Here is a 17,500-nt window from a genome sequence, read left to right on the forward strand (position 1 = left end):
TTTTTTGTTTGAGGAAATCACCTTCGTGCAATGTATAAGAATTTTTTTCTTCATATGATAGCGGTTTTATAACGGAGCGGACATTCATTTTTAAAATTCAAAATGCAGGAATTAACGGATATAATTTTTTTTTTAAAACGGAAGTGATAAATTCATCGCTACTAGAATCAATGAGAACGTCTAAAAACGAGATTTTATTATCAACACTTAGTTCGTATGTGAGATTAAGGACGAAATTATTTTGAAATGTACATTTAAAATCTTTTATTTTTTTTTTTGCTATCAGCAAGAATTAATATATCGTCAACATACCGAACATAAATGGAACGCGTCTCTATTGACTTGAATATTTTTTTTTCCCAGGTTGGCCATGTAAAAGTTACTAAATGTTGGTCCCAATACGGAACCAATAGCAACGCCATCCACCTGTGTGTATATATTTCCTAGATGATCATAAAATGGAACGTTAGTTGTGCACGTTATTAATAGCTTCTCTAGGATTGTTGAACTCATTTTTAGTGGAGAAAGGGTTGGATTGCTATATATGTTGTCAATGATAATACCAAGTGTTTCATTTGCTGGTATATTTGTAAAAAGATTTTCGACATCTAGAGAGGCGGTGATTTTATTGTTGATTTTAGTGGCTTGAAGAATCTATATAAGTTCTTCTGTAGATTTTACGCTGTATCGGCAAGGTAAATACGGTGTGATGAGTTCATTGATTCTTTTTTTTTAGATAAATTATATATTGGGGTGTTACCTGTGAGATTATAGGACGAAGTGGGAAATAAGGTTCGTGGGTATTTACGTTGCCATATAAAGTATCCGGGTTTATAATCTCCAATTATTAGAGGGAGTTTTAGATTGTTTATTACAGCATTTATCAAGGCCCGAAGGCCACTCACGGATAAGGGTTATTGCGTGTACAGTAATCAATGAGATAGTATTGTAGTAATCATTAGTATTGAGGGTTTTGATAGAGTGTCTTACTTAAAGGGGCGGTTTGTCAGGAGTTTGTTTATGTTGGACTTGAAGACGTCCAAGTTGTAGTCAGGTGGGAAACAGGCAAGCGGCAGAGAGTTCCACTGGCGTGCAGTTCTAATGGAATCTACGTTTGGATTTAGGCTCAGATAAAGAGTGGGGGAAATTATTGACAGTAGTTTCAACCAGACGGGTGTTTTATTTACTTGAGTTTTTAGATCTTTAACAGAACTTTCTTTTTTTTTTAACTTTCTTAAATTTTCTAGGATCGTCTAAGATGGATTGAAGTTTTATTAACTAATACATGTTGGTTGTTTTTACTTTTCTAACAATTAAGTTTGGGCGGTTTCTTAGTTCATTGGCAGCATTTTTTAAATTATCCGTTAAGTTACTATTGCATTTATGGATTTTTATGACCTCTCTCTAAATTTTAAAATAATCAACCATATAGGAGCTTATTCGTTACCACACACACACACACACACACACACACACACACACACACACACACACACACACACACACACACATTCAGTTTTATATATATATAGAGAGAGAAAATAAAAAAGGAACAAACCGTATTATGTGTTCACCAACGTTTCGTCTTTATTTCGAGACTTCCTCTGGGTGAATGAGATTAAGAAACCAAAAAATATACCAGTACAAAAAATATTTGAAAAAGTTTCACGTGCACAGTGTGACGCAGTTCTATTTAAGAGAAACGGAAAAATTGATGTTGGAAATTCAAAAAGGAAGGGGGGCTGGCGCTGTTAAAGAGAAAGGAAATTTTAGTGACGTCATATAGTCGTTAATTTAATTTTAAAACTATGAACGCAAGTTTATATTCTTATTGGGAATATATATATAAGACATTAAGAGAAGATTATAGATATATATATGAATCGAGCATTTGGGTCTGGCGTTGTCCGTTGTCGATGCAATTGCTCGATTCTATCTAACTCTGGGTTCCATCTTTATCGTGAAAGGTGTATGTGAACGGGTATATATATATATATATATATATATATATATATATATATATATATATATATATATATATATATATATATCTTTCTCTTTCTCTCTCTCTATATAATTTAATGGCACAGGTTTTCTTTTCCTTGTTTTCATAGTGTTATAATATCATACTAGCTTATATATATATATATATATATATATATATATATATATATATATATATATATATATACACATACATATATCATGAGCAGTAACAGCAGTTGTCCGTTCTAAATACTGCAGATATATACAGAGGTCAGTAGAAGAGGAGTTCGATTTCCCAGAGCTAAAGTAAATAATATTAATCTATGATCATTTATATATGTTCTAAGAATTCAAATCAAAACAAATTTTTGTTCGATCGTTTCCGAGACGATCTCAACTTTATTAATACACAAATTTATCAGTACAAAATGTAACATAGTGCGAACGTCCATATTCAAGTGCATGCGAAATGACGTCACCGGTAAGGATGACTTTAATAAGGAAATTACGTTAGAGAGGGAAAGAACGATAGAAGAGTGGGTGACGCCAGGGCCGTGAAAATGAAGAAATAAATATCGTTCCTACTAAGAAAAAGAGGGTTAAAAAAAAAAAAAGAAAAGGGCGGACCTGTACGAGAGTTCCCGCCTCCTTTCTTTTTTAATTTTTTTTTTTCCGACGATTGTCATATATTACAAACTTAAGTATTATATTCGCAGAAAAAGATTTTAAAACAAAAATTATGGCTTTTAAATGGTTCTAATCACGTGACACGTCGGTAAAGAAATGGACCGTAAATCAGGTGGCAATAAAGCAGAACGTTATAACGAAAATTGGAACCCTTTCATAAAAGTCATTAAATTAATCAAAAAAAAAATTAGAAATATTTAAATCCTTACTTTATGTCACATTCCCTTACGCTGATAATGATGACATTAATAGTAGTAGTAGTAGTAGTAGTAGTAGGGGGAGGAGGAGGAGGAGGAGGTGGAGTGTTATATCTGAATGATTATTTCTATACGAGGGCAGAGTTAGATACAAGGTCGGTTTTTAATATCGTGAAAATCCAGCTCCCCCCCCAAAAAAAAAAACTGCTTCAATCTAGAAGGATTTCTCCTCTGTTGATCGAGGTCAGAAAAGGCAAAGTGTAGTATCAGAACAGATACTACACTTCGATTCTAGTCAAAAAGGCCAAGGAACCGTCTGAATTATTATTATTATTGTTGTTGTTGTTGTTGTTGTTGTTGTTTATGTCTAAAAAAATACGTATCAAGACAAAAGATAATTTTAGGATAAAAATATTATGGTAAAAATGTGTCAGGAATGTTAACGTAAGAATGTTAAAACAAACTAGAAAAAAAAAGGAGATGAATTTAGTGATAGCATCAGGTGATCTTAACGTTACGTGAGTTAATGACGATAGATGAGTAATACACGTAAGCAGTTTAGAGTTTATACGCCAGACGGGAAACGTCGGAAAAGTTGACACGAAAGATATCGTCTCCGCGTTTTGGAAGCTGGGAGAAACACGACTTTAGCATAATGTAGAAAATTACAACGTTTTTCAGCCTCGATGGGAAGCCAATGATAAAAGTTATATGAAATATATAACCTAGTGTTGTTTGGTTTTCTTCGGATGGAGATGGACTTGAATAACGAGAAGACACGAAACGTTGCATCCCTCTGCCTGTTCTACAAGTATTTTAATGGTGAATGCTCTGACGAACTGCAGACACTTGTGCCCCCACGACGTAGACACCCTCGACAAACCCGACAGGCAGCTAAATCCCACTCCCACACAGTAGAGATCCCTAGATGTAAAAGATCTTTCTACTCCAGTAGTTTCTTCCCCAGAACCGCTAGACTCTGGAATTCCATTCCAAGTTCCTGCTTCCCTAACTGTACTGACATGCAGAAGTTCAAGTGTAACGTGAACTGACATCTTGCTGCCCAAATCCCAACATAGTGCCCCAGTAGTTGCTGCCCCTGATAGTAGCCCCCTACAACAAAGTGGCAATGTGCCTTGTTTGGGGTGAAAATGTAATAAAAATAAATAAATAAAAATATTAAATTCAATATGGCGTAATGGAAAAATATAAAGGTATTTGCAGCTTCTCTTCCAATTTTCGGATGTTTAATCATGTCAAATCACACTTCAATTCCTTTTGACGGATTGATTGTTGCTATTTCTTCTGATGAGTTAAGGGCATAATAGATTTACTGATTGATATAATAATTAAGTGATTGATTTTGCGATACGAAACAGATACTGTCAAGAATTGCATAAGTCAACTGAATTAAAGGAATAAATTATAAGATGGTCAACATCATGAATATTGGAATATAACTTTTTGTCATTTACTCTCCCCCCCTCTCTCTCTCTCTCTCTCTCTCTCTCTCTCTATATATATATATATATATATATATATATATATGTGAAAATGTAAAAAAAAAAAAAAGCTGAGAGAATTATGTTGTATGCGTGTACGCTATACAGACTGGTGTTAATGAACTGTTTTATTGAATATAAAGCACATACACATACATAGAATAATAGAACATTTCAACCACTAGATGTCGCACACTGTATATATCACAACGTTGAAGAGGCAGCAGTTACACAAACCCTGTTATTAATAACACCCGACCATAGTACAGGAATGAAGAGCTTCCTTCAGTCTTGACAGACTATGGATACCCACGGTAAGGGTGCCTGCGCGTGAAACTTTTGTGGCAAGAGTTGCGCAATTGCCAACCACACTTCTCCTGAGTCGACATTGTTGAATACCAGTGGCAACTGGAGGTTCAGGACGACTGGAGGCAATGCCGGGATGAGCGGAGAGCACATACAGCGCCTCAAATTCCCAAATCGTCAACCATCTGGTACTTACCAGGTTTAACGGTGCTTAGCTTCGGTGATCTGACGAGAACCGGTGTGCCAACGTGATTGTGCCGTACTACAGGAATAGGAGCGATAATATTAGGTTGGTGCAAAAATAATATCGTTTTGGGACGTGTATATATATATATATATATATATATATATATATATATATATATATATATATATATATATATATGTGTGTGTGTGTGTGTGTGTGTGTCTGATAAAAACAACGTTATTTTTGTACGAACCAAATAGTTAGTAGTAGTAGTAGTAGTAGTAGTAGTAGTGGTGGAAGTAGTAATGGTAAGTAGCAGGAGGAGAGAGAGGAATCCATTTTCCGTTATCCGTAATAAAATAAGCTATTTTTAGTACAGAACTAAAAATGATTGGCCAACCGTTGCAAAATAAAATAATAATAATAATAATAATAATAATAATAATAATAATAATAATAATAATAATAAAAAAAGATTATAAAAAACGATTTTCATTCTAAAAACGCGTTTCCTGAAAATAGAAAAAAAAAAAGAAAAAAAAAACTAAAAAAAAAAAAAAAAAAAAAAATGCAATTTTGTTCGTCGGAATTCGCTTCGCAAGTCTTTCATTCTAAACGAAAGAAGTACATTCCCACTCCAAAGACGCCATAACATCAATTTAGAACGTAAAATGGCCGTCGACGAACGCTGGCAAAGAAATAAAAGGGGGAGATAATCCAAATTGATCCAAGCTGACCTGACTTGATTGTTTAGCGATTTCGAAACGCATTTGCCGTTATAGAATTATGGGCAACGAGAAATAATAAAAATGGTGACGCTTTGTCTCTGTCACGTCTTTTTCTTTCTTTAATCTTTTCTTAATCTGTCTTAAAAGACTATTTATATTTTTTATAGCAAGATCATATGGGAATGGACTAGTACTCTCCTCTGTATTCCTCTCTTATGGTGTAGCCAAAGAAATACATACATACAAATATATATATATATATATATATATATATATATATATATATATATATATATATATATATATATATATATATGTGTGTGTGTGTGTGTGTGTGTGTGTGTGTGTGTGTGTGTGTGTGTGTGTGTGTATTTTTTTACAATTTTGAACACCAGTAAATTCATCATAACTTTTGTTTTACTGAACGAAAATTGACATTTTATTTAAATTAAATTTTTTTTTTTTTTTTTACTTTTGTTAGCTTGCAAAGATCAAGGGGCTCTCTCCTGGGGCTCACACTTGATTCTATTATAGTTTAAATTCATATCCGAGGGCTCTTTTAAGAATAGACACTTTTCCCTTTATGGCTCCTATCTGTGTTTCCTTACAGCTTGATCTTCCAGGGATTGCTTCTAAGCATTTCTGAAGGTCCTTTTTTTATTAGGCCAGTTGCTCCCGTCACAATTTGTATAATTCTTTCAGAGACCATATCGTTTTTAGATCATTTTTTATGTCCTTAGATTTTGTTATCTTTTCCTGTTCTGTTCTATTAAGGCCAAAGTCATTTGGAACTGTGGCGTCGATAATGAGTGCAGTTCTTTCGGGCTTGTTCCATATTACTATATCTGGCTTGATGGCCTTGTCTTTTATTTGAAATTTGGTAAAAAAAAAAATGAGTGATCGTTAAGCTTTAAAGCAGTTCGAAATGACATAAAAGAATAGACACTAAGAAAAATATTTCTCCTAAGATTAATATATGCTTATTTATATTAACGGATGAGAATAGTGCCGAAATAACTTAGAGTATATCATTATATTTGGTCCTGCAACCTTTTATTACACAATATTTCTTCAAACTGAAACATAATTATCAAAGTATGCTTACGCAGATAGATATGAAAAGTCTTTATTAAAGTTTGTGCCTATTTCCATTCTATGGAGGCCAGGCGCGAACGCAGACCCCACAATTTTATTATACCATCCCTTTTTAACTTAAAACATACTTATCAAAGTATTATTATGTACATCTATATCAAAAACACTTGTAAACTTTTTTTTTAATTTTAAAATTTTTTATTTCCATACTTTGTGGACCAGGCCCAAACGCAGACCCCGCAATTTTATTATACCATTCCTATTTAAGTTAAAACATACTTATCAAAGTATTCTTATGTACATCTATATCAAAAACACTTGTAAACGTTTTTTTTTTTTTAATTTTTAAATTTTTTATTTCCATACTTTGTAGATCAGGCGCATACGCCGACCCCACAATTTTAATGAATCATCATTATGCCAGATCAAACATACCTATTCCTGTGTCTCGGTACATCTTCTATCATTATATGTGATCAGTTTTCTATAATAGTCAACCGTATAGGAGCCTATTCGTGACGAGACACACACAAACGTTCAGCTTTATATATATATATATATATATATATATATATATATATATATATATATATATATATATATATATAATATTTCTAATGTATTCTTTGTCTTACATAGAATAATAAAAATCTTTGATATGAAACTTAAACATTTAACGTCATAAATTTTAAAATTCATTGAATGCCTAAAATTTCATATATATATATATATATATATATATATATATATATATATATATATAAATATATACATATATATATAAATATATACATATATATATAAATATATACATATATATATATATAAATATATACATATATATATATATTTATATATACATGATATATATATTTGTGTGTGTGTGTTTAAATATCTACGCGTTTTGATTTATTTATGAACAGAAGACACCGCTATCAATTTCCTGAAATGAGCTAAGTAAATTATTTCGATATGAATGAGTGAGGTTTCTTCCAATCAGATTCTCTTGAACTAGAAATTGACATTTTTTTTTGTTTTGTTTAAACGTAACATGAATGAACGGAGAAAACATGGTGGTGGCGGAGTGAGGAGTAAGAAAAATCGATAAATAAAAGTGGAGAAAGAGATAATAGGGAAAGATACAATGAATGAATTAATTAATCCAATGATATTGTAAAAAATAAATAAATAAAAGTAAAATAAAAAAGTAAAACTGATCCGCTATTAGAGAAAAAAAAAATCAAACGAACGGTACATCCAATTTTTCTTTTATCGTAGCTGAAAGCCGGTGGTTACAACTATTAATCTGGCTGAACAACAGGGTGAAAATTATATATATATATATATATATATATATATATATATATATATATATATATATATATATATATATATATATATATATATATATTTTATATATATATTTTTTATATATTCTAAATATATATATATATATATATATATATATATATATATATATATATATATATATATATATATAACATTTTCACCCCAAACAAGACATATTGCCACTTTGTTGTAGGGGTCTACTATCAGGGACATAGACATCAGGGGTACTGTGTAGGGAGTTGGGCAGCAAGATGTCGGTTCATGTTACACTTGAACTTCAGCATGTCAGTACAGTTGGGGAAGCAGGGACCCGGCAGGGAATTCCAAAATCTAGCTGTCCTGGGTAAGAAACTACTGGAGTAGAAGGCTCTCTTACATCTAGGGATCTCTACTGTGAAGGGGTGGGATTTAGCTGCTTGTCGGGTTTGTCGAGGGTATTTACGTCGAGGGGGCACAAGTGCTTGCAGTTCGTCAGAGCATTCATCGTTAAAGTACTTGTAGAAAATGCAGAGGGATGCAACATTTCGTCGATGGGACAGGGGCTGAAGTTTAGATGACAGTTCAGGACCTATCAGATTGGCGACTCTATTTTTGAACCTTGTCTAGGAGACAGAGACTAGTGGCAGATGCACCAGCCCAAATATGACAACAATACTCGATACATGGGCGAATGGTGGTCTTATAGAGGTATAGGATACTTTCGTGCGTTAGTAGCTTTTTAGCACGGTAGATATATATTTGTGTGTGTGGGGGGGGGTGCGTGTATATATATATATATATATATATATATATATATATGTATGTATAAAATAAGATACGCATCAAGTGCGCTTGAAAGCCAAATAACAATTATATTAGGAAAACAAACAAATATTTTACTTGTTTTAAATTTATAACATAAAATATTTCGGAGCTTAACTCCATCTTCAGTATGTGGGTTTCTTTCTTTCTTTTTTTCCTTTCTTCTTTCTTGCCAAAATGTAAAGTTGGAGAAAGAAAAGTTTTGATGCGTATCACATTTTATTCAAGTTAAATCAACGTTTTTATATGGAACTCACACCCTTGACAAGATATATATATATATATATATATATATATATATATATATATATATATATATATATATATATATATATATATATATATATATATATATATGATTCAAATTTTAATATGTTATTATGGATGATAACGACTACCAGTTGTCAAAATTTCAGCTTTTCACTTTTAGGTTTTAAAATTTTATCCTTTAGTTTTGGACGCTACTGTATACTATAATATATATTCGTAGTCATCGACATACAGTATATATATATATATATATATATATATATATATATATATATATATATATATATATATATATATATATATATATATATATATATATATATTCCAGGTAGAGAGATATCCAAAACTGAAAAATAACTGAGTTTCAACAAAGGTTGTTGATAGTGCTCAATCAAGGGGAGCAAATTATATTTTTTTCATATATATATATATATATATATATATATATATATATATATATATATATATATATATATATATATATATATATATATTGGATGTAAGATGATATATATAATTATTTCCGCAATAAAACGATACCGCACAAACCATGAAAGCGACAGACCGGATATCACAGACTAGAGTGTCACAAATTTTGGCACATGTCATTTGAAGGTTAGTACTTTATGAAACTAATAACGAATATTTTTTATTAGTCGCCTCATATCTACGTCAAGCACGTACTTAATGAGCGATGTGTTAGTTTAACTCGGTTAACTGTAAATTGTAAACTAGTAACCCGATGGGGCTCGTATTCTGGCACGTTTATTATTTGAATTAATACTTTATAAAAAAAATTATACTGATTTTATTAGTAGTAGGGTCATCTATGTGCCAGGTCCAGGACTTATTTAGTAGACTGTATTGCTATTTTGATGATTTTCTGCTTTTTTTTTTTTTTTTTTTTTTTTTTTTTACAAAAGAAAGAAAATTATTTTCCCTGGCGGCCATTTTCTTATTGTCTATGCGTTCTGTTGTTGATTTTGAAGGAGACTTACTTTAGAAGCGACTTGTTTGTCTGTGATCTGGTGCACATAACGTCCTCTTTGAAGAGGTATTTCTTGAAATGCCATACAGGATAGTCCTCTTAAGATCAATTATATCGTATGTAGATATAAAAATAAACAATTTACCACATATGGAAAAAAACAAAACAATTTTTATTAACGATATTATAGCTTTTTGATCTTTTCAAATATATAAAAAAAAAAAACAAGAAACATTTTTTCCAAGAAAAACAAAATTATTTATCTCTATCTTCAATTATATATAGGATGGAACGATAAAATTTTCGCCCTACAAAAGACGACATGATTCCATTTCCGTTTGATGAAAACCCATTTTCTTTTCTTGTTGCAGATTATCTACTAGTTGACCAGTTGTGTACAAATCCCAAAAAGCGATAGGAGCCTTCTATCATGTCTGAAAGTGGCACAGTGTTCAACAAGCCACCACCCTCAAAATGCATCGCTGGATTGCCACGAATAACAGGGACGTTCCCAGGGTGATGAAACAAAGGTTCCAGCCACGGTTATGTTCTTTGGTGTGGCTTCAAATGAAAGCCACATTATGCAACCTCACATCTTCGAAGTCGGCTTGAAAGTCAACACAAAGTGTACCTGGATGTGTGTGTTAATGAGTTCGTTTCCTATGGACTCCGGCTGGGCCGATGTATTTGAAATTTCACACAAATGTACTTTATGTATCTGGCAGTGTTCTTAGATATGCTTTGTATCGAGATGTCTTCGATAAGTAGCGATAATCCAAAAAAATCCGACGAAAGAAGGAACACGTGATTTTGACCAAAGTTAACCCCTTAACAGCCTAACATCACAAGTGCATTTGAGAAGTTTTATTACCACACAAGTAGAAACGTCCTAAATATAATATCAACAGTAGGTTCTTTGATATAACAGAGGTGCGTTCGAAATGAATGTTTCTGTTTAAATACAATTGAACCATAATACTTGACTTGTTCATTTTAATCTTTAATTCAAGCCTTTATCACTGCACAAGCAGAAAGGCAAGGCTTACAAAATAAACAGTAGAGCCATTTTCCAGGGTATCTTATAATTAACCAGAAGAGACATTTCCAGTGCATTTTATAATTAATCAGAAGGGGCATTTCCAGGGCGTTTTGTAATTACACCAGAAATTATTTTTCCAGTTACTTTTGTAATATTAAAACTTTGTTACATTAAATGTAGTATCTATTCACAATGCCTCCCAAGGGACAGATTTAGGCACCAGGGTGGTTTTTTTAACGTGGAGAAAAAATGTCTGTCGCAAAAGACTTCTCCTCCACTAAGAAAGAAGAAAGTGAAATGTAGCATCTGAAGAACAGATACTACACTTTGATCTTAGCCAAGAGGCCAAGAAAGACAAATAATTTTATTAGCTTTGCCTCAACAGCGACACCAATTTTTTTCCACTTTGCTTTTTAAAGGGTGACAAGTTTTATTTGGAATATTCCACTTCATAATACTATAAAACAGTACACACATTCTTCAAACCAATAAAAGAAAACACACACACACACACACATCCTACCCTAAAGATGAAAAAAAAAAGATAAATAAAAACACAAGCAGAAAGAGAGAGAGAGTGAGAGAGAGAAACATAAGACAGGAGTGACCACAGCCCAATAAAACAGTAATAAAAACTGAACATTCCAATGAAAAGTAGAATCACTCACACGTTTCCATCTCTCGGAAACATTTCAAATGAACTACGAAAATGCTCTTTTTACATCTCCAACACATCTTGAATATATTCTAAGCATTTTAAATAATTTCTGAAGAGGACGCTTCACAGAACGTCTGAAACGCGTTAAAAACGGTGTCAACGATTTAAAAACATTATTACAATGATCTGAACATAATTTTCAATGATAACCAAGACACGGAATAATAAAATAAAGTTAAAAAATACACATTGTTGGTGACCACCCCCTTATTTAAATATACATCTTTCTCTCGTTGGAATTTCTTCACCCATTTTATATTTATATATATATATATATATATATATATATATATATATATATATATATATATATATATAGAGAGAGAGAGAGAGAGAGAGAGAGAGAGAGAGAGAGAGAGAGAGAGAGAGAGAGAGAGGAAGAGCAGTAACAGTAAAAACAACGACAACGCAGCACGCCATGCCAAGCAAATATGGCCGCTAACTAAAATGTCTCAATTGCCTACCTGAATTGTTCGACCTTTCAAAGATCAAATAGTCGCGTCCGGCTTTTTCGAAGAAGTATCCGAGTTGTAAACCAGCCGGTCCGGCTCCTATGATGCAGTAGTCATGGCTCGACGTAATCTCACTCGGGGTTGGCATTTCTCTCCTGCAATATCCGAGGTGAAACACGTGCGAGAGGGCGAAGAGGAGGCAGAGCACGTGGTGGCGGAGATGGGTTCGCAGAACAGACGATCTCGCTAAGTTCATTTTTGTCCCTGGAAAAGAGCAAAGACAAAAGAGGGCGGTGATCATTTGACAACATTTGATCCGATGTGCAATTGGCATTCGCTGAGTTGAGAGGAGTAAGTATGACAAATTGAAGATTAGGTGCTTCTTCATTATAAGAGCGAAATTCGTAAATCAAAATATTGATTTTCTAGTAAAACTAATGGTATCTACTAAATTGACATGTCGCAATAATAAGCATATCCAAAAATGTTAAAAAATAATAATGTAAAAAAATTACTTTCTAATTAAAATAGTTTTCGAAGAAAATTAGTCAAAACTGAGTTTGGCTTAAAAAAAAAATAAATAGGAGAGTTAGAATCGTAACACGGGAGGTAATCATTTTCTGAAAACTTTGAAAATCTTAGGCCAATTTAGCAAAACACAGTTTCGCTAATTGTATTCGAAAACTGTGTTCCTGAATAATTAATGTTCTACGTTATAGTTTTTCCTAATTTTTGGATATGTTCATTGTAGCGACATGGCTATAAAATGGAAACAATTATTTTTACTTGGAATTCAATATTTCGATTTTTGAATTTCGCTCTATTAACGAAGAAACACCAAAGATTTTAAAAGATCTGTAACAGCCTTCTTTTATATCTATCTATCTATCTATCTATCTATATCTATATATCTATAAAAGTGAAAGTGTCTGTGTGTGTATGTGTGAGTGTCTGTCTGTGTACATTTCCCTACACAATAACTGTCAAATTTCAGTCTACAGACTCGAAATTTAATATACAGGGTAGTGAGATTTGGAAAAAATCTTTGTAACCGGTATTCGGCCAGAAATTTGGCTGTTAAGGGGTCAAAGTTCAACGATTTGCCTTTGAGTACTCTACCAAACTCCTCCGACAATTTTGGGTCTAAACATTTAAAATTTTAGATATATGTTCATTGGACATGGATCTACCTTAACTTGATTTGAGCAAAACAATAAATGTCAAGGGGTCATAATAGGGGTCAAAGTTTAAAAAATTGATCGCTTTTTGTTTTTGCTTTTGCTCAACATACACCTCCAAACACCCGGGCAACGCCGGGCTTAAATGGTAGTATATATATATATATATATATATATATATATATATATATATATATATATATATATATATATATAAGTTAAAATGTCTGTGCGTTTTTCTTTCTGTGTAAATTTCCCCACCAAATAACATACGGGTATTGAGATTTGGGAAAATCTTTGTGATCGGGTTTCGGCCAGAAATTTTGCTGTTCAAAGTTCAACGATTTGACCTTTAAGAACTCTATCAAACTCCTCCGCCAATTTTGGGTCTAAACACTTGAAATTTTAAACATAGGTTACTTGGACGTGGATCTAACTTTACAATTTGATTTAAGTCCCCAAAAATAAATGTTTCGAGGTCAAAATTTGTGTAAAACTTTTAAAAGATTTTACCTCTGCGGTCTCTACCAAAATACTCAGCCAACTTTTAGTCTAAACATTTCAAATTTTAAATGAAGTGTATTAAGCTATAGCGCAAGATTTTTAATCGTTTTTTTGCCCGAAAATTTGGCTGCCAAGTGGTGAAAATTAAAAAGATTTTACCTTTGTGGTCTCTAGCAAACTACGCAGCAAATTTTCAGTCTAAAGGTTTGAAATTTTACATAAAGGGTATTCAGACATGCAGCAAGCTTTTTAATCAGATTTGGGGCGAAGGTTTCGCTGCTAAGACTGTACTAAAATCTTTCGCCAATTTTGGGTCTAAACACTTGAACTTTTAGATGAAGGTTACCTGGACATGAGTAGACTGTTTTAATATATATATATATATATATATATATATATATATATATATATATATATATATATATATATATATATATGTCCAAAAACTTATGAATAGTACATAGGGTCCGAGCAAAGATGTCATCATCATCCAAAATGTCCCTACCAAAGCCAAAGACCACAGCACAAAAACTCTGAAAAGAAAAGAAAGTTACATAATTGCCATAGATTTGAAATTTTGAACTTATGTTTCTAACATGCATTTCTAGCTTCAAATCTTGTTTATATCAAATATTGTGGGTGACGATGGATTCTACATTCAAATAAAGAGAAAATATTTAATCAAATCAGTATCTTAAAATCAATAAAACTGAAATTACTAATAATAGGAGTTGCTTTCTTAGTCTCACACCATCAATATCTGGAACAGAGAGATGAAACTTTCAGGCCATGAATGCATGAGTTCAGTTATCATAACAAGGCAATTTGCAGTCCCCTCTGATCCATTTGGGTGGAATAAAAAATAAGAAGCAGTACTTATGGAATGTCCTTCGTATGAAAAATACCTGCTCTGCAATAGTATTGAGCACTCTCTTCAGGTTTTTACTAATTACCAGTTTTACCATGTATAAGGAATGAAAAAATGTACCAGCGGTGGTTGACGTTATGTTTAAAGAAAAAAATAAAAAAAACCGAATGAAATTATTAAAAAATCAACGTTTCGTCCTTCACGCACACATATTCGTCCTTTCCCGACATGGGTTGGATTTTAAAAAACTGTCTTTTTTCGCACGATCTATGACTTTTTCTTTTATCACATTTTTATTTCAATTATCCTGAAGATGTCCTCTGAGACAAGGACGAAACGTTGATTTTTTAATAATTTCATTCGGTTTTTTCTATTTTTTTCTTTAAACATATATATATATATATAATGACCTGTCTCAACTAACAACTTTCTGTACACAAAATATATATATATATATATATAGTAATTTATAAAATATATATGGCGATTAAGCTACAGTGGATGAAACGCCGAATATTCAGTGTAGCTTAATCGCCATATATATGTTATAAATTACTAACTAGCTCTACCTACGTATTGAGCACTTTTGAAGTAAATACTTAAATTTACGCATAAATCTATACTTTCGTATATTAATTTTATGTGAGTAAATGAAGTATATATATATATATATGTATATATATATATATATATATATATATATATATATATATATATATATATATATATACCTGTTTCCCAGCTGACTAAAACTTGGTTGTCTTCAAGTCCAACATAAACAAATTCTTAATGAACCGACTTCTAAAGTAATCCAATTTACCAAATTTCAATTAATAACAATTACCACAATATTATCCCATTGATTACTGTACACTCAGTAACATTGCTCCTCGAGTGGCCTCCGGGCCTTGATAAGAGGTAAATCCTATGTAAAAACAAAAATAAATTAAAAAATTATATATATATTTTTTTAAATACTTCTTTTTGGACTCACTAATTGCCCCACGAATTGCGAACTTTTGGATATCACTGTATTTTGATTAATGTAGATTTCGTATTATTATTATTATTATTATTATTATTATTATTATTATTATTATTATTATTATTATTATTATTATTATCCCCAATACATAGTAATGATTTTAAAAGTAAAAAAAAAAAGACTCATGCGTCACCACTAAAACGTTTAAGTTACGGTTTACTTTTTTCTTTGACGTTAATGCCTGAGCTATGAATACATGTTTACTACAAGGCTAAAAATTAAAACCTGAACCAACAGCTATTACGTTACATATGCATATTCGTAATCTTGTCGTTCGACCTTCACCCGGCAAATTCCATTTAAAAAAAATACTTTTGCACCGATTCCCCCGGCTATAACCCAAATATAAAGTTTCGCATGGATTCGAATATCCTATATATAAAGTTTAATGTCTGTAGACCAAAAACTGACAGAGGTGTTTGGTAGGAAACATTTTTAAAACAAATATATATACGCATACATAAGCATATATAGAAAGTGGTTTATGTTTATTATAAGCTTTTTATGCAAATATTACGCAAATTTAAATCGCATGAATATAATTACACGTAATAGTTAACTAAAGATTGTGATTCTATAAGAAAACCGAAAACATTATCAGGCAATTAATTAAAATGAATGTTTTAAAAAATAAGCAATTATATATATATATATATATATATATATATATATATATATATATATATATATATATATATATATGTATGTATAATAGGCAATATATATATATGTATATATATGTATGTATATATATATATATATATATATATATATATATATATATATATATATATATATATATATATATATATATATAGAGAGAGAGAGAGAGAGAGAGAGAGAGAGAGATACGGTCTCCGCTAATCGAGCCAGAGATGTCTCGTGTTGCGGGGTTCGAATCGTTCGGCTGGTGTTAATCGTGATACACTGCACTGAAGTATCCCCGAAAGGATGAAACACTAGTGTATGTAGGTATTTAATTATTATAGTAAAAAAATAATTATGACAGCCCCTTTAAGAAATTCATTTCTTATCGTTGAGCACTTTCAGTTGAATTAAAGTCGGTCAATTTAGCTCTTATGCATAGATCATCGTATAACGATTAGATCACTTTCTGACTGACGTAAATGAACATTTAAATTAAAATGTTTAAATTCAACGCTATTTCACGCGGTTAATGGTAGCCGAATGGATACGGTCTCCGCTAATCGAGCCAGAGTTGTCTCGTGTTGCGGGGTTCGAATCGTTCGGCTGGTGTTAATCGTGACACCCTGCACTGAAGAATCCCGAAAGGATGAAACACTAGTTCTGTAGGTATTAAATTATTATAGTAAAAAAATAATTATATATATATATATATATATATATATATATATATATATATGAAGTCAGCCGCTTTAAGAAACTTGTTTGTTATCGTTGAGCACTTGCAGTTGTAATAAAATCGGTCAAGTTAGCTAATATGCACAGATCGTCATATAATGATTAGATCACTCTGATTGACGTTAAAAGCATTTAATGAGAATAAATGTTTGAATTCAACTGTACCTCTCGCGGTTGACGGTAGCCGAATGGTTCGGGTGCTTGGTAATGGAATCA

The 17,500-nt window shown here is 31.7% G+C and overlaps 1 protein-coding gene and 1 pseudogene across 4 annotated transcripts in view; both read right to left on the reverse strand.

Moving 5' to 3' along the window:
* LOC145268696 (FAD-dependent oxidoreductase domain-containing protein 2-like) overlaps nucleotides 1-17,500 on the reverse strand; it is a 456,912-nt gene that overhangs the window by 145,784 nt on the left and 293,628 nt on the right. For 3 of the 4 annotated variants that reach the window (XM_080124222.1, XM_080124223.1, XM_080124224.1), the window contains exon 2: nucleotides 12,319-12,570. In XM_080124222.1, the coding sequence (XP_079980348.1) occupies nucleotides 12,319-12,570 (252 nt within the window). Of the gene's footprint in view, nucleotides 1-12,318; nucleotides 12,571-17,449 lie in introns of all 4 variants that reach the window. The other variant, XM_080124220.1, reaches the window with a different exon arrangement.
* LOC145268912 (U2 spliceosomal RNA) lies at nucleotides 11,360-11,494 on the reverse strand (annotated as a pseudogene).

The sequence above is a fragment of the Euprymna scolopes genome, chromosome 44, assembly GCF_053919585.1.
Source record: "Euprymna scolopes isolate OS-2025 chromosome 44, ASM5391958v1, whole genome shotgun sequence".
NCBI lineage: Eukaryota > Metazoa > Mollusca > Cephalopoda > Sepiida > Sepiolidae > Euprymna > Euprymna scolopes.